Source organism: Palaemon carinicauda, chromosome 31, assembly GCF_036898095.1.
Source record: "Palaemon carinicauda isolate YSFRI2023 chromosome 31, ASM3689809v2, whole genome shotgun sequence".
NCBI classification, from domain to species: domain Eukaryota; kingdom Metazoa; phylum Arthropoda; class Malacostraca; order Decapoda; family Palaemonidae; genus Palaemon; species Palaemon carinicauda.
Genome location: NC_090755.1, coordinates 84,261,236 through 84,285,233, shown reverse-complemented (window position 1 = coordinate 84,285,233; position 23,998 = coordinate 84,261,236). Strand labels below are relative to the sequence as shown.

The following is a 23,998-nucleotide window of genomic DNA, read 5'->3' as shown; positions in this document are numbered from 1 at the left end:
AAAGATCATTATGAGAGTAACAAAGTCTGATTGTCTTCTCATGAAAATAGGTTACAGCTGTCTTTTCCGATAAGACAATTCCAAGCTAATTCATTAAACAGGTAATTTTTTTTACCATGATATACTGAATGTTTAAAATATAGTTTCTTCATTGCTAAATAGTCAAACCATTTAAATGTACATGGTTACCATCTATTTCTATTCTGTGAAGGGTTATTTATTCTAACTTCAAGTTTATTATCCAACTGATGAGCAAGACATTGAACAAATTTAAATTCTGATACAGTATTCATTTTTAAAATGGAAGATAATCTTTCCTTTCTTTTTAATAGAAAGAGTACAGGATTATTCTGACAATAATCACAGAACTGTATACACACTCAAACAATTATTTAACCCATAATTTTCTCACAGGTAATTCAATATAATATTCTACAATTCAACATACACACGTACACAGTTGTCATCCCGTATTAATGGATTTTGTTACTAAAATTTTGTCATCAATATTTAAATTATACATTGAAATTGGAGTATTTCACCTTTAAAATCTCAAAAATGCTTAATTTTTGAAAACAAGTCATAGGTTGATTACAATGTTGAAGGAATACAAACAAAAATTATTAAAAAAAAAAAAAAAAAAAAAAAAAAAAGGGGGGGGGAGGAAATTAATCAGCCCTAGGAGTCAAACTTGACTCTTGAAGAGCTGCCCCAAATATATATATACAGTACTGTATATGACAAATTCGTAGGTAATTTGTATTTTTCCTAACTATACAAACCTTAGCTATTTGATATGGGTAATTACTTTCGGCGTAGCTGAAATAACGAGCCATTAGAAATTTAACGAGGGTTTACTACCCCACCGCTAGTTAGCGGGGGGTAGGGAGGGTAGCTTGCTACCCCCCCTCACACACACCTGTGCTGAGCTCATTTTACTTAGAGGTACAACTTCACGGTGGATAGGGCTGGCGGGCAAGTTTGATTAAATAGCTAAGGTTTGTATAGTTAGGAAAAATACAAATTACCTACGAATTTGTTATTTGTTCCGTAACTGAAACACAAACCACGCTATTTAATATGGGTGACTCAACCCTTAGGAAGGGTGGTAAGTCCCGGCCAGTACTGGCTTTTGGCTATGCCCGGGGACTCAGTATCTGAGTGTGTCAGCACTCAACAATAAGGAGTCCCTGCACCTCGTTAGCACCTTGCTGTGCAAGGGCTGCGGCCTAAGTAAGCTGTGTGTGAAGGTTTTGAAGAGTGACTCGTCCTAGGAAGTTGACCTGAAGTCCATTAGATGGAAACTTTAGGCTAGGACTCCCAATACCACCTTGTCAAGGTATGGGGACGTGACAGTATTAGCTTAATACTAGGAACACAAGGAGACATGGTTTACCTGCAGTGGTTTGAGGTCAGCTGTCCAGAGAACCCAGGATGCTGCTTTCCCCAAGAGAGGGAAGGATGAAGAAAAGAATAAGGGCCAGACAAACCTTTTCATTCATGCAGACTAAAACCGGGTAACAATGCCCTCAACCTTCTGCTACTCGTTCATTAAGGAGCCCGAGGTTTAAACCAGCTGTTGTGCAGCCACCACAGGGCCGATAGAGAACGTATCGAGCCTCCTGTGGGTCACGTCTTGCAGGTAGTGGGCTGTGAAGGTTGTCTGATGCTTCCACACCACTGCTTGTAGAACCTGCGTCACTGAGAAGTTCTTTTTGAAGGCCAGGGACGTAGTTACGCCCCTGACATCATGTGCTCTAGGGCGACGTGACGGAGGAGGGTCAGGATTCAGGGACAGATGGATTACCTTGCGAATCCATGCTCAGATAGTATTCTTGGTAACCCTCCTCTTTGTCCTCCGTGCTCACAAACAATGCCTGCACTTGGGGACGAACTGCAGCCGTTCTTTTGAGATATAGCCTCGGACTCCTTACCGGGTACAGTAGGAGATGGTCTGGGTCATCTGTTACAGAACGAAGACTCGAAATCTGGAAAGAGTCGAACCGAGGGTCCGGCACTTCCGGATTCTGAGTCTTAGCAACAAACTCAGGGACGAATCTGAACATTACCTCCCCCCATCCCCTTGAATGGGCGATGTCATACGAGAGACCATGAAGTTCACTGACTCGCTTGGCCAAGGCCAAAGCTAGTAGGAACACCGTCTACCAAGTCTTCGTATGAGTAGGGAAAGTTCCAGCGAAGAAGAAATGTCCACTCCTTTGAGCCTGAAGGCTAGACTTAAGGCCGAGCGATAGCCTTTCACTGCCGAGACTGAAAGGCGCATTTCTTCTCGCAAATACACGAAGAACTCCGCTATTGCTGGAATAGTGGCATCGAGTGGAGAGATACCCCTTCCACGACACCAACCACAGAAAACTCTCCACTTTGCCTGGTAGACCGCTGCGGATGACCTTCGCAGGTGTTCAGACATCCTGTTCGCAACCTGTTGCGAAAATCCTCTCTCTGCGACGAGATGCTGGATAGTCTCCAGGCGTGAAGTCGAAGCGAAGCTACGGCTTTGTGAAAGATGTTGGCGTTTGGTTGTTTGAGTAGCTCGTGTCGTGGAGGGAGTTCTCTCAGAAGTTCCGTTAGGAGTTGCAGAAGGTCTGGAAACCATTTCGCGTGATGCCATAGCGGAGCTATAAGGGTCATCGAGAGATTGACCGATATTCTGGGCTTGTTGAGTACCCTCCTCATCAGACAGAATGGGGGAAAGGCGTATACGTCGATGTTGTCCCACCGTTGTTGGAAGGCATCTTGCCAGAGTGCCTTGGGATCCGGGACTGGGGAGCAGTACAGCGGGAGCTTGAAGTTCAGCGCTGTAGCGAACAGATCCACAGTCGGGGAACCCCACAAAGTCAGGACTTTGTTGGCTACTAGATGATACAAAGACCACTCGGTACTCACTATCTGAGATGCTCTGCTCAGACTGTCGGCGAGCACATTCCTCTTGCCTGGAATGAAGCGAGCCGATAGTGGAATCGAGTGGACTTCGGTCCATCTCAGTATCTCTACTGCGAGATGGGATAGCTGCTCTGAAAAGGTACCTCCCTGCTTGTCGATGTAAGCCACTACTGTGGTGTTATCGCTCATCACCACCACAGAGTGACCCGCCAGGTATTGTTGGAACTGTTGAAGGGCCAGGAATACGGCCTTCATTTCTAGCAGATTTGTTTGAAGGAACTTTTCTGATTCTGACCACAGGCCTGAGGTCCTGTGGTGCAGAACGTGGGCGCCCCACCCTTTCTTAGAGGCGTCCGAAAACAGCATCAAATCCAGGGCGAGGACGAGAAGATCCACTCCCCTTCGTAGGTTCTCGTCTGTCACCCACCACTGAAGATCCGTCCGTTCCGCAGGACCCATAGGGATCATGATGTCCGGGGAATAGTGTCCTTGATTCCACCGGGACTTGAGTCGCCATTGCAGAGATCTCATTCTGAGGCAACCGTTGGGAACTAGACGTGCCAAGGATGAGAGGTGACCGAGGAGACGTAACCACGATTGGGCTGGGAGTTCTTCTCGTCTGAGGAAAGGACTCGCGACCCTCCTCAGCCTTGCTATCCTGTCGTCTGATGGGAAGGCTTTGTGGAGATTGGTGTCTATGATCATGCCTAGATATACCAGTCTTTGAGTAGGAAGCAGAGAAGACTTCTCGAGATTTACCATAATCCCCAGATCTTGGCAAAGTCCAAGAAGTTTGTCTCGGTGTCGAAGAAGGGCTGACTCAGAGTCTGCTAGGATCAGCCAGTCGTCCAGATAACGGAGGAGACGGATGCCGATCCAGTGTGCCCACGACGATATTAGGGTGAACACACTGGTGAAAACCTGAGGTGTTGTGGAGAGACCAAAACACAGCACCTTGAACTGGTAGATCTTGTTGTCTAGGCTGAATCTTAAGTACTTCCTTGAAGACGGATGGACTGGGATCTGGAAGTACACGTCCTTCAGATCCAGTGTACACATGAAGTCTTGCGGTATCACTGCAAGTCTGACCGTGTCTGCCGTCTCCATGCTGAACGGGGTCTGCTTGACAAACCTGTTCAGAGCTGAGAGGTCGATGACTGGTCTCCAGCCTCCAGACGCCTTCTTTACAAGAAAGAGTCGACTGAAGAAGCCTGGGGACCCGTCGACGACCTCTTGGAGAGCGCCCTTCTTCAACAAAGTATTAACTTCTGCCCGAAGGGCTTGCCCCCTTGCCGATCCCATAGCAAGGGAGCTCAACGACACTGGATTCGCTGTCAGAGGAGGTAGAGATGTTATGAACGGGACACGATATCCTTGACTGATTACGGAAATCGTCCAGGAATCGGCCCCGAGTTGCTGCCACCTGCTTGCGCAAGTTTGTAGGCATCCCCCCACTGGTGGACATGCAGGGGGACTGCCAATCCTAGCGTTTACAACCTCGGCCACTCCCTCTAGGATTTTTCCCTCCCCTGGAGGACTTTTTGCCTTTCTTGTCCTTGACAGGAAAGGGCTTTGACACCGTTGTCTTCGCTGCCGCTGCCGGTTTCGTGGTCTTGGTAGGGCGTGGTTGTTGGGTTGCTGGAGGTTTATAGGGCTTTGATGTTAAAGCCCTATGTAGGAGAGAGTCCTGGTTGGACTTCCTCCACCTCTCAGCCGCCTGCTCCACGTCCTTAGGCTCAAACAGATTCCTCCCCAAGATGGAGGAATGTCTGAGCCTGCTGATCTCGGTGCTGGGGACCTTCTGGTGGAATCTCTAAGACACCGCATCTCGACGCTTCAAGATGGTATTAGCCCACAAGTTCGAGACTTGGTGGGCTAGAAACTCAATGGTACGAATGCCTGAAAGTAGAAAGGTCTCCATGGCACTCCTGGTACTCTCCTTGGACAAGTCCTCAGTAACAAGATGCCCAGAGACCCTAGCCAGATGTCCAGCCACGAAGTTGCCTGCATGGCACACTTCGCCACCTTCTCCTGGATAAGGATCTCCGTAGCTGAGAAAGACACTTGCCGGCTGGAGTCTCTCTCTAGAAGGACTCCCCTGGTAAGCTCTTCCAAAGAATGGTGTAAGGGAAGAGCTAAACAAGTCCCCTCCATGATGTCGAAGTACCTCCTCTGATGGATACGAGGAGGTGGGAGGAGTTTGTTACCAGCGCTGGAACAGCTGGAGGAGGCAAGCTCGGAGAGCTGGCCCTCGAACTTATCTCTGGCACTCTTAACCCCTTGGGACCAGGGCAAAGCCGCGCTGACCCTAGAGGGTTTATGAGTACCAAAGACTCGGTCCAAGACTGTGTCCTTGTCCTCACGAGGAGGAATCTCTGGGTCCGCGAACCCATTGAGATTCCTCATAAGGGTCAGAACCTGCCTGAACGCATGCTCTGACTCCTGTAGCTCTCCTCCTGAAGGGCTGGCAGCGAAGTCTCCTGTCCCCAAAGGCTCTTCTTGGGGGGACTCGTGGACATTCTCCGAGGGCTTGGCTGGCTCTGGTCTAATCCTTGAAGACAACTTCGGAATAGTCTTGGAGTCCTTTGACTCCCTCCTGGGAGGGATACAGGACTCCAACAGTGATGGTGGGAGGCTCTTCTCTACCCCTACCCGAGAAGACTTCTCTGCGCGAGGTGGGGTTTCCCTCATTGGTGCGACGGGGGAACGCCTCACCTCACGTGACTCTCCTAAGGACGGGAAATCTTCGTCCGAAGGAGAGGGAGAGAAAGTCTGGGGGGGGAGGAGGCCTTCCTCAAAGACTTCTGAGGAGTCATCTTCGCCCTTACAGAAGTCACCACGTCAGCTACTCCTCTCTTCCTCTTCAGGGGATTTGAAACTGCCACTGATTTGTGGCCCAGCTCAGAGAGAACAGGCTTAAAAGCCTGCACGACCGCTCTGACAAGGGTCCCAAACCATGGCTGCTGACTGACAGCTGCGCTGTCAGATACTCCCTCTGGAGGGAAGGAGATCGTTCGATCCCTAGGAGGAGTTACCAAAGTAGGGTCTGCCTGAAAAGAAGAAATAAAGTTCCTGGACCTATCCGGAGTCCTCCCTCCCTCCGGCGAGCGCGCTGTTCTGCGCTTGCAGGGGGGAGAACGCGATGACGATGACCTGGCCGCGCGTCGTCCTGCAGCCTTGCGCGTGGGATCGCGCTGGAATTTTGCCTGGATCGCGTGCGGGCGATTGTTCGCGCGTGGGCGATGGCGAGGGCGCGCGGGCGAGGGCGCGCGGGCGATGGCGAGGGCGCGCGGGCGATGGCGAGGGCGCGCGGGCGAGCGCTGGCGCGCAGACAATGACGGGTGGGCGAGCGCTGGCGCGCAGGCAATGGCGGGCGGGCGGGCGATCGATGGCACGTCCTAGTGATAGCAGAGGGCGCGCAGGGGCACGTCCTGGTGATAGCAGAGGGCGCGCAGCAAGTGATTGTTCGCGCGCGCAGGAGATATATCCCTTGCGTGCGGGCGCACATGAGGGCACACATCAGGAACAACAGGAGGGCGCGCGTGGGTGCGCATTGGAGACTGCGCGCAATGGCGCGTAGGTGAAGGATGCGTTTGATGGCGCATTGGAGAGCGCTGGCGAGCAGGGGAAGACATTATCTTCCCCTTTGTGCCCAGATCATTAGATCGTGGGCGCGCAGGAGATTGTTGGCGCGCAGGCGAGTGCTGGCGCGTAGGAGAGCGCTGGCACGTAGGAGAGCGCTGGCGCGCAGGAGAACGTGGGCGCGCATCAGGATGAGGGCGCGCAGTGGCACGCTGGCGAACAGGTGAGCGTTGGCGCACAGGTGAGCGTTGACGCGCAGGTGAGCGCTGGCGCGCTATAACAGGAACAGTAGCTGGAGAGCGCTTGCGCGTAATTGCGCGTAATTGCGCGCTGGCGCGCAGGGGATACCTGGTGCGTAAGGGACTTAGACACAATGTGTGAAAGTCCCTTGTGCCCCGAAGGAACCGATGCCCGTTTAAAAACAGGGTTCGTGGGCGCCCACAGCCCATCAGCGGCCAGGAACGGCGACGGCAGGTCAGTAAGTCTGGCAGGTGGAAGGTCGGCGTGTCCTTTGCAAGGACGACCTTCCACCGAAGGAGATCGCGAATGATCTGCGGAGAGGTCCAGGGATGTAGCTGGAAGGGTCGGCGAATGACGGCGAGGTTCCTCTGCGGCGGACTGCGGTGATGACGAACCGAAGAGGCGCCTCCTAACACCCTTGTGAGATGAAGGAAGTCCTCTAGGGCGAAGAGGAAGGCGGGCTTTACTCCTTATATGCCCTCTGGGGGCCGTGGGGTCAGCAGGCTGACCAGCAGTCCTCTGAAGAGGAGTCTCTGTTAGTGAACTCCCCCGAGGGAGAGAATCACAGGCAGGAGAGACCGTTGGACTTAGTTCCTCCCTCGAAGGATGTTCGGAGGGGGGAACTAAGCCTTCAGCTACATCAGCAACATCAGGAGCAGAGGTTTGATACAACTCATCAGAAGCCTCTGCCAACAACGTCGACGATAGACAGAGGATCAACCTCTGCTAAAGTCGGCGATTGTTTGACAGCTGCTCCCAATTTGATCATGTCAAACAAGGCTTCCTTGGAGGGCGAACCCTCAAGCCCCAAGGAAGCCCAAAGCTGCAACAAATCATTATTAGTTACATTGACATTTAAATTTAAAGGAGCTGCCTTGCTATGGGAGGCAACTCCCTCTCCCAAACCCCGAGATCGGTCAACAGAACTGCGGCCTACGCTACCACTTGACAGCTTCTTGGAAGAAACCGATCGAGTGGGAGCTTCGGAGGAGGTTTGGGGCACGGAAGAAGAGCCCTTGGGATTTTCTCCTTTCAAAGAAATCTTCGAAGGAGAAATATCCCGCCTGGACTACTCCTTCCGGCGCCGGGATAACCTCTCCCACTGGGAGGTAGACCACTCCCTGCACTCACCACATACGTTACTCTTATCACACCGTTGGCCCCTACAGTAAGGACACAAGGTATGGGGTTCCGTTTCGACCGCCGACATATAGGTACCACAAGGGCGGTCAGGTAAACCAGGACACTTACGCATCGCAGAGGCCAACTTCACAAACACTGTCAAAGAAAACGCAAACAAAAGATTAGTAATGGCTGTCAGAGAAGGCGAGGGTGACAGCGGACACGTCCGTCTAGCACCCGAGCCGAGAGCAAAGTGAGATCAGCACAGGTGTGTGTGTGTGTGTGTGTGTGTGTGTGTGTGTGTGTGTGTGTGTGTGTGTGTGTGTGTGTGGGGGGGGGGGGGGGGGGTTAGCAAGCTACCCTCTCTACCCCCCGCTAACTAGCGGTGGAGTAGTAAACCCTTGTTAAAATTCTAATGGCTCGTCATTTCAACTACGCCGAAAGTAATTACTCATTAAATAGCGTGGTTTGTATTTCAGTTACGGAACAAATGTAAGTTATATTAAATCTAATTGACTAAAAGTAACCTAGAAAAATAAATCTATCATAGACATTTAGATTTCACCTAATAAACTTATTCTCAAGACCATTAAAGTCTTAAAACATCATTATTAGATTAAAGGGATGGAGATTTACAACCCCAATGATACAATTTGCCTCCTACAGAGGTGGGCTGAATAAATTTGGGAGATAAAAAAATATAAAAAATCTTAACGATAAAAACATTGGGAGATAAAAAAATATTAAAAAATCTTAACGATAAAAACATTAACGAGATAAAAATCTACAATAAATAGATTCTTAAATGTTATCTTTTAAACCTATGCTTATTAAAATCTTAAATACAAATTTTCAGATTCTGATAAAATGCAAGATAGGTTTTTGGACCAACACCCAATTCTGTCTTCTGAAAACTACATTAGCAAAATATGTGTCGTATGGTTATTGCATAGTGTATTTAGGAGCTCTCTTGTGAAATATGCCTACTAAAAACCCATGGGCCAATCTCTGTATGACCATTAAATAAACTTGCTGAACGACTTCTCCATTTCTTTTCTGATGAATCATATGGATAAACTATTGGTTTGATTTATTCCAATTTCACGGGGAGTTTAGGCATAATGCGATGATGTGGTTAATTGAAGTACGTTGCAAGGTAAAAAGCTCAAAACAAAAACATAGTTTTTAAACTAAAATCTATTATTTCCATACTTGCCTATGACATAAGTCCTTTTATACTGTAGTTTATTTATGAAATATCTGTTTTAATGTTGCTGATGTTTTTAAAACATTTTATTTTAATTGTTCATTACTTCTTATATCTTTTATTTATTTCCTTATTTCTTTTTCTCACTGGGCTATTTTACCCTGTTGGAGCCCTTGGGCTTCTAGCATCTTGCTTTTCCAACTAGAGTTGTAGCTTAGCTAGTAATAATAATAGAACTAGCAATCAAGTGTAAGTGCTAACTTGACACCGTCTAAATCTAAACACAAATTCTCACCTTCATACCCTTCCTCCTCCATGTTAGCTGCCGAGTAAAACCAAATAAAAATTCATGAACCAGTTCTAATAGTTGTTATTTTCTCATTCATTTACGCAATAATAATACTGTATTTAACTGGTCACTAATTAAATTATTTTCTTGAAAGCATATAAGTATATCAGGAAATGGCCAAGTATTTCTCTCCGCCATTAATGAACTATCACACTACAAAAGACAAGTCTATGGATGTCTAAAGCCATGTCCACACGATCAAGCTTGCTTGACAGGCAAACAGTGATACCAGACAATATTAGATAGTGAGAATGAGGGTTGATGACGTCAAGAAGCGGGAAAACCACTGACAAAAATCTGGCAGCACTGTTTGTTGCCAGATCCCTGCCTGTCTTTTTCCCGCTTCTGACGTCATCAACCGTTATTCTCACTATCTTTTGAGGTTTGGTATCACTGTTTGCCCTTTGAGCCTGCTCAATCGTGTGGACAGGGCTTAAGAATTCATGAATTTAGTGTACTAGTCTTAATTAAAATTCAATCATGTATATTTACCTAATATCATCAGTCACACTAAATTATGCATAAGATAACATTAAAGATCTTATTACAAAACATTAGACTATATATATATTACAATGAAACTACTTACCTTCAAAATGAGGTATTTGTACTCGCATCCATCGTGAGGGATCAATAAAATTAGGACAAAAAGTATCCTGATGCCTTGCAAAAAGTGATCTCGTTGTAGGAAGTCCTTTTTTAACTGAAAGAAAAATGTAATTGTTAAATCATCCATTGCAAGACACTTTGAAAACCGAATCTTCAATATATTCAGGTTTCATAGCAATCTAATTGTAATTATGCATAGGCTTTATTTCATTAGTGAACAAAACAGTTTTAAATACTGTTTTTACTTTTTTTAAGCCAATAAGTGTGTAAAAATCAATGGATTACAATCAAATTCTGCTTTCCCATTTACCTAGAAGCATAACCACCCACAATTATTAACCCTTTTACCCCCAAAGGACGTACTGGTACGTTTCACAAAACCCATCCCTTTACCCCCATGGACGTACCGATACGTCCTCGCAAAAAAATGCCATAAATTTTTTTTCCCCTATTTTTGATAATTTTTTGAGAAAATTCAGGCATTTTCCAAGAGATTGAGACCAACCTGACCTCTCTATGACAAAAATTAAGGCTGTTAGAGCAATTTAAAACAAATATACTGCAAAATGTGCTGGGGAAAAAATAACACCCTGGGGGTTAAGGGTTGGAAATTTCCAAAGAGCCTGGGGGTAAAAGGGTTAAGGATCTGCTGACACTCTAAGGATGCACAAAAGGCTTCGTGAAATTTCCCAAAACAAGTAATCCAATAACAAACTATGGGGATAAAGCTGTAGATTTTATATAATCATATGTAAAGACTAATAACCCATATACAGTATTAGTACAGAAGGCGCTCAACTTATAAACAAGGAGATACAAATACAAATCCAACTGGAATAATAAATTTCAGATACTGTATCAAAAGTTCATAACGAAACACTATGGTCCATTTCTTTCAGCGAGTCATATTTACACAGACTCGCAACAGTGCCCTTTTAGCTCGGAAAAGTTTCCTGGTCGCTGATTGGTTAGAATTATCTTGTCCAACCAATCAGCGATCAGGAAATATTTCCGAGCTAAAAGGGCACCGCTGTGAGTAGGTGCAAATATGACAAGTTAAAAGAAATGGACTATAGTAAAACTATTATATCATTTAACGAAATAAGCAAGACAACATTTGCAAGATGAAATGGGAATAGTTTTGTTGATTTTTGTAGCTGAAAATCAATGGAATGAGTTAGGTGAAGCCTTCCCTAGGCCAAAATTTAACAAAATTCAACTTGTACTCAATTTGACTTACAAAGTGCTTTTTCAAACCTATTAAGTTTATAAGTTGAAGATTTTCTGCATATCTGATAACTTTATAAAAACCGAATAACATAGACAAGTACAGATTGAACGTCTATATAATTTTCTACTATATGACAACCGCTAATTAGCTTTTATGATTACTATAATTGTTATGATAAAAGAAATCACTGCCTATATCAATAAATAGTAAATTAAACGACAAAAGTAACAGTTCCACCTGAGGACGTGCAGGACATTACCCTTAATCATATACTGTACATTATGGAGGTAGAGAATGTTACAAAGTATAGTCGGCCCCTATATCTGTATGGCTGATCATCAACCTCTTTAAAATATTCCAAACCTTTGCTGTTATAATTAGGAAGTAATAAAAATTACAAGGTAGAGTATGCTAAGTATCCCAGTGTTAATAGTAAAGTCAAAAGAAGAGAGAGGAATGAATGGAGAGAATATTTAGACAGGAAAGCAAATGAGGCTAAGCTATGAATTCAGGGAGTGGGTATGGTGTAAGAATTGCTACAGAATTATTAATGAAATCTCTATTGGAGCAAAGAAGAAGAAGTATATACCCATAAAAAAAGAGATGGATCTGTTATTACAACAGAAGATGAAGAAAGGTAACATTGGATGAAACGCTGAAGTGAGATCATGAATAGGAGTTAGGTAGGGTTGCCACCTCACATTAAAGTCTTATTGGCTAACCTTCCAGCTCTGTCGAAAGATAAATAGCGTAAGGTTTGTTAGTGCAGGAACAACGTAGGAATTAATCTACAGACAAAAATGATATATTGCCATATAACTAAGAGAGTATTGAGAATTATCAATGTACTTCACTTACCCTGAACAAAAAATTGAGTTCTAGCAAAATGATGACTGTAGTCAGAACTAGTAAGCCAATCCATAAGACCGTTTTAGTAGCGCCTGTATCTGCATAATTTTCAATGCACAATAGTGTGTTATTTTCGATATCACTGAACAGAGATGGAACTGCCAGATCCTCGGTATCATTTACTGAAGTGCTGTCAAAACTTGCGTTGTTCATCCCTGTGTTGTTCATACTTGTGCTATTAATACTAGGGCTTTTAATACCCTCTGACCATCTCATTGATATTCCATCTGCAATGGCACAGAAGTCTTGTTTGTATGTGTCACTGCTTGTCAGATTACAATTTTCTTGAATGTGCAACCAGTTCCTGTAATTTAAGAGACAATGATGACGGCCAAAAAATTATAAATCTTAAATATACAGTATTGTAATTTGTATTTTCCCTAGCTGTACAACTCTGAGATATTTAAAATAGGGTCAGCAGAGCTAGAATGGCTGTTAAAATTGTTAACAAGGTAGTTAACACGTGGTGAGCATGGGCGAGTAGCCCTTCCCACTCTCCTGTCGAAGACTTTGCTTTTAACCTTCAGCTGATGACTCAGAGGGGTAGTTGAGGTAGGAAGTTTAACTTGAAAAGGACTCGGGTTTATATAGCATGAAAAACTGCAGGTTACTTTTAAATTCTGCTATTTGTTCCTATACACATAAAAAACATTCGTCCTTTAAAATAAGAATACCCTCTTGCTGGTGGAATGGGAGTCCCCCTAGAACCAAACTGATTAGTTCTTTTTCTTCCCTGTTCGCGTGTGGGAGACAGGAGATGACTTCAGCAACCTACAATCAGCATTATAGGGAGGACCTGGCTAATAAGGCCTGGCTAGTACTTATGTACCTGATACTCGATAGGTCAATAAAGAAATTTTTCCTCCAACAGGTGAGATGCAGTCTGAAATGAAATAATGTACTGTACCTGGCACATGATAACCAATGTGATATACTTCATTTCACCATCCTCCCTCTCATTATGGGAGGAGGAGGAGAACTACTTCTTACAGATCTTGTCTAATAGGAATGGTGCTCAGAAATGCAGTTTACTAACATCACTGTCAGATCCAGAGTGTAAGGGTGCGACTGCTTTATCTCCAGAGAAGGTAAAGGGGAGAAGAAGCAGAAAAGCCAGTCAACCTACCTTTCTTCAAGACCTATTTCAAACATGTTACTACAAGATTGTTTCTGTATAGCATGGGAGCTATGCTGGCAACACAACTACTTTAGCAGCCACCACAAGGACTTAAGACCAAAAGTGTTGGACTTGTGGGTATACTCCCTTAAAGAAAAGTCTAAGAAGATTATCTGGTACTTCAAAACTCCTTCATCCCCCAAGGCCATATGTTCATGAGCCCAAGGCCATATCACCTCAGCCACCAACTAGTGGCTGCCTGCTGAAAAAAGTCCTCTCGAGGTGCCATCTTCTCAATTTGGGATATCAAAGTATCCTAAACAGAGAAAAGGTAGAAAAGGTGAAGGAGGGCATGCTGGCCAACGGAAAGCAAGCTGGCCTCACATGGGGCCGTAAATCTCTAGCCAGCCTGGAACCAGGGTAGTTAAGCCAAATGCCCCATTTCAAATCCACGAGACAGTGGCGCTTAGACTGGAGACCTACCAGGAGCCATCCACCTCCCCCTAAAAGTGGTGGAGTCTTTCAACTGGCTTTCCTAGAATTCTGTGAATTCTTTGTTCGAAGGCACCGGTAACAGGGACTGAGGTTACTGGCAAAAGCATAATAGGCGCCACAGACACCATTATAGCAAGCACAGCACTCGTGGGCAGTCCTGTGCCGACAAGCATATGTGTAATTGGATCCAGAGCGTCCTCACGCCCATTACTGGCTTTGGCACTGGGACTTTGAAGCAAAAGCTTTTATCTGCTTCTGACACATTATGGGAATAATCACTGGAACTGGGCTCACCACTGATTTCACTGGGAACACAAGGGGGGGTGAAGTAACATTTGCTAATAGCTCCTGTATAAATAAAAAATAGGGTCTACCTATTCTTCCTTAGCTTAAACTCGTCATCAGCTGTATTTAATAGGTGGTTGGTGGTTCCAGCACATGCTATTGTGCAGCAATCACCTCACTCCACCAACCCTGAAAAAACACACTGATGTAGATCTGAGTTCTCACTGCTCCTGAAGCATACTCACCGGGACCAAGCTAGTGGAGTATATATATCCAGAAATTCAGCAATCAGCAAACTCAATGAGGGGAGCAAAGTACTATACAGCCTCTTCGGCATTGTCTGGGCATTGCTAAGGAGGATGCTAAATGAAACTTAACCTTCCTCCTTCCTCATAGAATATGCCCTCCCTTTAACAGAAGGCCACGGTATACACTGGACACATGGGAGTAACTGCGAACAATCACGCTCGGAAAAAAAAAGAACCGAGGGTATGAATTACTGATTTTCTTCATTATTAACATGAAGCCAACATAAACCATTCAAACTAAAAAGTATGAACAAAAGATTAAACACCTTTGGATAGAATGCAACAGTTCATCTGTACAGTCCTGTACTTGCTATGGCTAAAGATAAAAGGGAAGTCTGTGTCATTAACTACTTCATTAACAATTTTACTGTCATTCCATCCTTGCTGAAGACTGCCTAAATAAAGTAAAAAAAAGGTTTGTATGTGCAGAGGAACAAAAGAAACTGAATTATAGTAATGGATATCTGAATGAACAAATATAATAAAAAAAATTATATCCTATAAATTACTCTAAGCACAAAGATTAAATATAATAAAAGGCAAATAAAAAGTGGTCTATTTGGAGAATAAATGAAATTTATGTTTTAAAGTTTCATAGATATATGAACCATAGTTTTATAGAATATTTTCTTTGTTAGTTTTGGTTATCGGGCAGAATTTCAAACAAGATTACGTGTGCTTTACGCACATAAAAGCAAACTGGAGTAGAGGAAGACAAGAAAATCCCTATGAACCAAGAGCCTATAATCATGAAATAAAATGTTATTTTCATTAGTAAAATAAATTTTTGAATATACTTACCCGATAATCATGTAGCTGTCAACTCCGTTGCCCGACAGAATTCTACGGGAGGGATACGCCAGCTATCACTATACTAGAAGGGGGTGTACTCACCAGCGCCACCTGTGGCCAGGTACTACAGTACTTGTTGTTGACGCCACCTCACTTTTTCCTCGGCCCACTGGTTCTCTATGGGGAGGAAGGGTGGGTCAATTAAATCATGATTATCGGGTAAGTATATTCAAAAATTTATTTTACTAATGAAAATAACATTTTTCAATATTAAACTTACCCGATAATCATGTAGCTGATTCACACCCAGGGGGGTGGGTGAAAACCAGTGTACAAGACTAAAGGATAGCTAAGTATCCCGTATTTCATATAATCAGTTATCCACAATAACAATGAAATAATAAGTACCTGGTAAGGAAGTCGACTTGAACCGTTACTCTGCCTTTAATAAGATCGTCTTCCTTACTGAGCGCAGCGTTCCTCTTGGAAGGCTGAATCAACTCAAAGGTGCTAAAGTATACAGGGCTGCAACCCATACTAAAGGACCTCTACACAACCTTTAACCTAGGCGCTTCTCAAGAACAAATTGACCACCCGCCAAATCAAAAAGGATGCGGAAGGCTTCTTAGCCTACCGTAACAACCCAAAAACAACAATAAAAATATTCAAGAGAAAGGTTAAAAAGGTTATGGGATTAAGGGAATGTAGTGGCTGAGCCCTCACCTACTACTGCACTCGCTGCTACGAATGGTCCCAGGGTGTAGCAGTTCTCGTAAAGAGACTGGACATCTTTAAGATAAAACGATGCAAACACTGACTTGCTCCTCCAATAAGTTGCATCCATAATGCTCTGCAGAGAACGGTTCTTATTAAAGGCCATCGAAGTGGCTACAGCTCTCACTTCGTGGGTCCTTACCTTCAGCAAAGCAAGGTCTTCATCCTTCATTAGAGAATGGGCTTCTCTAATCAGAAACCTTAAGTAATACGAAACTCCGTTTTTGGACATGGGCATCGAAGGTTTCTTGATTGCACACCATAAGGCTTCTGACTGTCCTCGTATAGGTTTTGACCTATTAAGATAATATTTCAGAGCTCTGACAGGGCAAAGAACTCTTTCTAGCTCGTTACCCACCATGTTGGAAAGGCTAGGGATTTCAAACGATCTAGGCCAAGGACGTGAAGGAAGTTCATTCTTAGCTAAGAATCCGAGCTGTAAAGAACATGTTGCAGATTCGGATGTGAACCCAATGTTCTTGCTGAAGGCGTGAACCTCACTAACTCTTTTAGCTGTTGCAAGGCAGACGAGGAAAAGAGTCTTGAGGGTAAGGTCCTTGAAGGAAGCTGACTGGAGAGGTTCGAACCTAGGGGACATAAGGAACCTTAAGACTACGTCTAGATTCCAGCCTGGAGTGGATAACCGACGTTCTTTAGAAGTCTCGAAAGACTTGAGAATGTCTTGAAGGTCCTTGTTGGAAGAAAGGTCCAAACCTCTGTGGCGGAGAACTGAGGCCAACATACTCCTGTACCCTTTAATCGTAGGAGCCGAAAGGGATCTCTCATTCCTTAGATGTAAAAGGAAGTCAGCTATTTGGGTTACAGAGGTATTGGTAGAGGAAACTGCATTGGCTCTACACCAGCTTCGGAAGACTTCCCACTTGGATTGGTAGACTCTACGAGTGGATACCCTCCTTGCTCTGGCAATCGCTCTGGCTGCCTCCTTCGAAAAGCCTCTAGCTCTAGCGAATCTTTCGACAGTCTGAAGGCAGTCAGACGAAGAGCGTGGAGGTTTGGGTGTACCTTGTCTACATGAGGTTGACGTAGAAGGTCCACTCTTAGAGGGAGAGTCCTGGGAACGTCGACCAGCCATTGAAGTACCTCTGTGAACCATTCTCTTGCAGGCCAAAGGGGAGCAACCAGCGTCAGCCGTGTCCCTTCGTGCGTGACGAACTTCTGAATGACCCTGTTGATGATCTTGAACGGAGGGAATGCGTAAAGGTCGAGATGGGACCAATTCAGCAGAAAGCATCCACATGAACTGCTGCTGGGTCTGGAACTGGGGAACAGTACAAAGGAAGCCTTTTGGTCATGGAGGTGGCAAACAGATCTATCGTAGGTTGACCCCACAAGGTCCAAAGTCTGTTGCACACGCTCCTGTGAAGGATCCATTCCGTGGGGATGACTTGATCCTTTCTGCTTAGGCGATCTGCTGAGACGTTCATGCTGCCCTGAATGAACCTCGTTACTAGAGTGAGGTTTAGACTTCTTGACCAAATGAGGAGGTCCCTTGCTATCTCGTACAGGTTCCTCGAATGGGTCCCTCCCTGCTTGGAGATGTAAGCTAAGGCTGTGGTGTTGTCTGAGTTCACCTCCACCACCTTGCCTAGCAGGAGGGACTTGAAGTTCATTAGGGCCAAATGAACTGCCAGCAGCTCTTTGCAGTTGATGTGGAGTGTTTCCTGCTCCCAGTTCCAAGTTCCCGAGCATTCCTGTCCGTTCAGGGTCGCGCCCCAGCCCGAGTCTGATGCATCCGAGAAGAGATGAAGATTGGGGGTCTGAATCGCTAACGATAGGCCCTCCTTGCGAAGGAGGTTGGTCTTCCACCACAAGAGAGTGGTCTTCATCTCTTTGGTGACAGGTATAGAGACTGCTTCGAGCGTCAAATCCTTGTCCCAATGAGCTGCTAGATGGAATTGAAGAGGGCGGAGGTGGAGTCTCCCTAACTCGACAAACAGGGCTAACGATGACAGGGTCCCTGTTAGGCTCATCCACTGTCTCACCGAGCAACTGCTCCTCTTCAGCATGCTCAGAATGCATTCTAGGGCTTGGCTTATTCTTGGGGCCGATGGAAAAGCCCGAAAATCCCGACTCCGAATCTCCATTCCCAGGTAAACAATGGATTGAGAGGGAGTGAGCTGGGACTTTTCCAAGTTGACTAATAGACCCAGTTCCTTGGTCAAATCTTAAGTCCATTTGAGACTCTCCAGACAGCGACGACTCGTGGGGGCTCTCAACAGCCAGTCGTCTAAATAAAGGGAGGCTCTGATGTTCGATAAGTGGAGGAATTTTGCAATATTCCTCATCAGAAGCGTAAACACCATAGGAGCTGTGCTTAGGCCAAAACACAGGGCTTGGAATTGGTACACAACCTTTCCAAAAACGAATCTCAGGAAAGGTTGGGAGTCTGGATGAATAGGAACGTGAAAGTATGCGTCTTTCAGATCCAACGAGACCATCCAGTCCTCCTGCCTGACCGCTGCTAGGACCGACTTCGTCGTCTCCATAGTGAACGTCTGCTTGGTGACATAAGCATTGAGAGCGCTGACGTCCAGCACCGGTCTCCAACCTCCTGTCTTCTTGGCCACCAGAAAGAGACGGTTGTAGAAGCCCGGGGATTGATGGTCCCGGACTATAACCACTGCCTTCTTCTGTAACAAGAGCGACACCTCCTGGTGTAACGCTAGCCTCTTGTCCTTTTCCTTGTAGTTGGGAGAGAGGTTGATGGGAGAAGTGGTCAAAGGGGGTTTGTGGCAGAATGGTATCCTGTAACCCTCCCTCAGCCACCTGACAGACTGGGCGTCTGCACCTCTTCTTTCCCAAGCTTGCCAGAAGGTCTTGAGTCTGGCTCCTACTGCTGTCTGGAGAGGAGGAGAGTCAGTGTTTGCCTTTAGAAGTCTTGGGACCTTTCCTAGACCTGCTCCTGGAAGAGTCTGGACGGGAGCTTCCTCGGCTGGGGGCTCTGCCACGAAAGGGCGGAATAAACCTTGTAGCAGGAGTATCAGCCACTGGGGTGCGGTAGGTCCTGGGAACTGAAGGCGTAACCTTAGCCTTACGAGCTGAAGAGGCCACAAGATCATGAGTGTCTTTTTGGATCAAGGCCGCAGACAAATCCTTGATAAGCTCTTCGGGGAACAAGAACTTAGACAGCGGAGCAAAAAGGAGTTGGGACCTTTGACAAGGTGTGATGCTAGAAGAAAGAAAAGAGCACAGTTGCTCCCTTTTCTTAAGAACTCCTGACACAAACATTGAAGCAAGCTCGCCAGATCCATCCCGAATAGCTTTATCCATGCAGGACATTAAAAGCATGGCCGAGTCCTTGTCTGCAGGGGAGGTCTTCTTGCTCAGGGCCCCCAGGCACCAGTCTAGGAAATTGAAGATCTCAAAGGCACGAAAAACACCCTTTAGGAAGTGGTCTAAATCGGAGAAGGTCCAACAAACTTTAGAGCGCCTCATTGCTGATCTACGAGGAGAGTCGACCAAACTCGAGAAGTCAGCCTGGGCAGAGGCAGGGACTCCCAAGCCTGGTTCCTCTCCTGTGGCATACCATACACCCGCCTTAGAAGTGAGCTTAGTAGGTGGGAACATAAAGGAAGTCTTCCCTAGCTGCTGCTTAGACTGCAACCACTCCTCCAATATCCTTAAGGCTCTCTTAGATGACCTAGCAAAGACGAGCTTAGTATAAGTCGACTTAGCAGGTTGCATACCCAGCGAAAACTCAGATGGAGGAGAGCGAGGGGTAGCAGAAATAAAATGGTCTGGGTATACCTCTCTGAAAAGAGCCAGGACCTTACAAAAGTCAATGGATAAAGGAGAAGACTTGGGTTCCTCCACGTCTGATGAGGGGTCCAGGTGCGCAGCTTCCTCATCAGAAGCCTCATCACCAGAGTGTAGCGAAGTGAAAGGCAATGTAACAGTGGTATGCTGAACAGCAGAGTCTGAACAAGCGGGTGCATCAACGCCTGTGGTTTCATCCTCAAGTCCCTGTTGCTGAGTAAAAACCTGAGGTTCAGGCTGCAAAGACTGGTCAGGAAGAGTAGAGGAAGGTAGGCGCATGGGTTGAGGTGGCTGACTCCTAGCATGAGTGTCTTGCCTCAAGAGTTGCGCTTGCTGTAAGGGTGGCGGATGCGCAGTAGCAAGTTCCTGAGGAACGAGTTGAGGTTCCTGAGGTGAGAGCTGCGAGAGTTGAGGTAGCGGCTGCGCAGAACGCAGTTCTTGTCTCGCAAGTTGAGGTTCCTGAGGCGCTAGCCTGAGGAGTTGAGGCTCTCGCCTTGAGGAGGGTTGAGGTCGCTGCAGCGAGAGCTGAGGTGGCTGCCTCATGGATGGAAGAGGTTGTCGTACCTCAAGAGATTGCTGCCTCGCTGGTGGAACTGCAAGCGGAAGCGGAGGAAGAAAGGCGTAAGACTCCTGCTCCCATTGCTGAGGTTGCCTTAAGGAAGGCGGAGGTTGCTGCACACCGCTGGTAACTGGCAACTCAGTACGCGGTAAGGTATCCTGAGGAACCTCAACATCGTACGCCTGGCAGACTGGACTGCGGCGAGGCGGAGCGATCGCAGGAGGAAGTGTAACCTTCTCAGCCTGACACTCGCGCATTAAGACCGCAAGCTGTGACTGCATGGACTGCAACAAAGTCATCTTGGGGTCGACAGACGCTAAGGTCTGCTGAGGTAAAGCCTGAACAGAAGATGAGGTCTGTTGCGGCAACACCTTACCTCTCTTAGGAGGTGTGCAGTCACCTGATGACAGCGGAGAGTCAGAGCTAAGCCAATGACTGCAACCAGGCTGTAGAGCTCTTGAGGTCTGGACTTTGCGTTTGAGAGGTCTTGAGACCTGAGTCCAACGTTTCCTCCCTGACAATTCTTCTGCAGACGAGTAAAAGACGGGCTCAATCGTCTGCGGGTGGGAGTGACGGTCTCTGTTAGACACGCCCGCAACAACCGAGGATACTTCTGTGCGCCGATCAAGGCCTGCCGAACCCTTTTGCCCTTCGACATTGCTTCTCCCCTGGGCTTGGGAGCTTGCAAGAGGTCCCGGACTGGGAGGACGACTGGCACGCACAGAAGTACCCTCACGCACCACACTGACACTGACACTAGCACTTGGCACTGCACTGACACTAGTACTCGGCACAACACTGGCACTATCACCTCCCACTGCACTTTTGACCTTAAGTTCTTTGACTTCTGCCATAAGAGACTTATGGTCACTAACCACCGATTCCACTTTGTCTCCTAAGGCCTGAATGGCACGCAAAACAACGGACATATCAGGTTGAGCACAAATAGAAGGTTCGGGGGTAGCCACTACAGGGGGAGGAAAAGGTTGAGGATCGTGTGGTGAGGAAAAAAGTGAAGAGCGAGAAGAACTCCTCCTAACCCTCTCTCTCTCTAACTTGGTTGAATATTTTAGGAATCGCACAAATTCAAGTTCCGAAAGTCCGGCGCATTCCTCACATCGATCTTCCAACTGACAGGGTCTTTCCCTACAGTCAGAACAAGCGGTGTGAGGATCAACCGAGGCCTTCGGAACACGCCTATTACAAGACCTACATCGTCTATGGGGTGGGGCTTGTGAAAGGTCAGACATCTTGAATTCAAAGAGTTAGTCAAGGGGGATTCCAAATCAAGCAAAAAGATCGTTAACCATTAATCAAAAAACCAAATAAGAGCTATCTAAGCTAATTATGAAGGTTTCCAGTATAGCGAAAGCTGAAATCTTGAAGAAATACTTCACCAAAAGCCGTGAACAATACTTCAAAATCATAAGCGTATCCCAGAACGTCTTGCCGGAAGCACGACAGAGGAAAAAGTGAGGTGGCGTCAACAACAAGTACTGTAGTACCTGGCCACAGGTGGCGCTGGTGAGTACACCCCCTTCTAGTATAGTGATAGCTGGCGTATCCCTCCCGTAGAATTCTGTCGGGCAACGGAGTTGACAGCTACATGATTATCGGGTAAGTTTAATATTGAAAAAAATGTATTCTTAAAATATCAGACTTTACAAAGGATAAACCACTAAAACATAAATATATGTTCTTAAAATATTTTGTATTAAATGTTAATTACTTTTCTTGTAGTTTCCTTATTTCCTTTCCTCACTTGACTATTTTCCCTGTTGTAGCCCTCGGGCTAATAGGATTCTGCTTTTCCAACTAGGGTTGTAGCTTAGCAAGTAATAATAATAATAATAATAGTAATAATAAAAGTAATAATAATAATAATAATAATAATAATAATAATAATAAATACTTACACAGCAACACCCATATAACAGCCAAGGAAAACCGCAAGCATGATTTCAATCATGAGACGTATTAGAAATATTATGAAAATATACGAACTCCACTTCCTCCACAGCCACATCCTCACTAATGGGTGATGCAGCAACTGGTGGCGCTGGTGAGTTATCATCAACGTTAGGGGATGCTTCTGTTTCCACGCAAGACCGTCTTCAATGAATAACGTGGCCCTTGGCAGAACCTCATGCGTCACGGGATGAAATGGACTTTTGGCAAGTGTTTTCGTTCCTGTTCAATAATAAAAAACATAATCAGTATAATGCCACAGACTTTTCTTGTAGTTTCTTTATTTTCTTATTTCCTTATCACTCGGCTATTTTTCCCTGTTGTAGCCCCTTGGGCTTATATTATCCTGCTTGTTCCACTAGGGTTATAGCTTAGCTAGTAGTAATAATAATAATAATAATAATAATAATAATAATAATAATAATAATAATAATAATAAATGAGGGGAAAATTAACAGGAGCTACATTCTCAAATGCAAATATACCATATAATTGTACCTCGGTTTGTTTCCTTGTTTCCTTGAATTAAATCATAAGATAGCCACAATATTTTTGGAACTAATGTTGGTTAGCCTTCTCAGAAGTATGTTTTCTACCAAATGCCATCTTGATTCTCATATGCACAAAATCAATTAGAAAAGAGAAAATCTTGTTCTGAATGTAATATAAAAGCAAACAAATAAATATATGAGCTAATAAATCTAACATGAATTTCCTTTTACATCCATTCTGTTTTATGTCCATTCCAAGTCAGGGAAGACCATCAATCATATGAATTTAACTTACGAGTAGAAATCAGACCTCTTTTACTTGAAACAATTTTGTTCACGCTGAATATAAGAACAAATTAAAGTAAAATTGGTAGGTGTTGACAGTTAAAATGTCAGTCTCAAGAATATAATATTAGGTTAAATTTTGACTTAATCTGACCAAATGTTAAACTTTGAAAACACCTGGATAATTTATTACATTATAGAATACGTTGAAGCCTAAAATTTTAATATGAGAAATAACAACAAACTGTATAAAAGCATATAGTACACCAAAACACAAAGAATATGAGACTAGTACAGTAAGGGCAATTAAGATATTTAACACAGTTTTAAGTCTGGCAGGACAGATTGGTATTCAATATATCACCTTATTCAATATGGGGCCCAGAAAGTACATAGATTTTATTGAGAAAAAAAAGACTCCATGAATCTTGCCTAACATTTAGATTTATAACATAAAAGCTACCCTAAATTAAGGAATTTTAAACTCTTAATCACTATTCTAAATGCCAAATTACCTATGCTGTTATGACAAGCTAAAAGTAGAGGCTTACTCATCTTACTACATGCCACTTTCGAATATCCTTATAAACTTTCACATTAATTACCCATCAATAACTTGAAGTACAGTTGGGTACCTTAACTTCTACCATGTCTTTTTCGAAACTCATTGGCACCTCATAATTTCCAAAACCAGATAGAGATATACTTTTAAAATCACAAATTTTAAGTAATTTGTATTTTTCCTAACAATACTTACCTCGAACTACTTTCTTAGGAGTATCTGGGATCTCCTCCCAACCGACCAGAGTTTTGTGTAGTTTACCCTAGTCCCGTTTTCTATGAGGGGTAACCTCAGGTGGAGTGGAACACGCCCTGAGGTTATCCCCAGGTCAGAGAGTATGCTTGCTCAGGTCTCGATCTCCAGTAAATTCTCTGGTCGCGTCGTGATAACATCTCGACGCTCTCTCCTTACCCAGTGCAACCCTTAGTGTCC

General features: G+C 45.0%; 1 protein-coding gene across 1 annotated transcript in view; it reads right to left on the bottom strand.

Annotated features, from left to right (window-relative positions):
- LOC137624597 (transient receptor potential cation channel subfamily A member 1-like) overlaps positions 1-23,998 on the bottom strand; it is a 51,866-nt gene that overhangs the window by 4,972 nt on the left and 22,896 nt on the right. The window contains exons 5-7 of the mRNA XM_068355551.1: positions 22,177-22,450; positions 12,103-12,457; positions 9,994-10,107 (exon numbers count right to left, since the gene is read on the bottom strand). Coding sequence (XP_068211652.1) covers positions 9,994-10,107; positions 12,103-12,457; positions 22,177-22,450 — 743 coding nt within the window. The remainder of the gene's footprint in view (positions 1-9,993; positions 10,108-12,102; positions 12,458-22,176; positions 22,451-23,998) is intronic.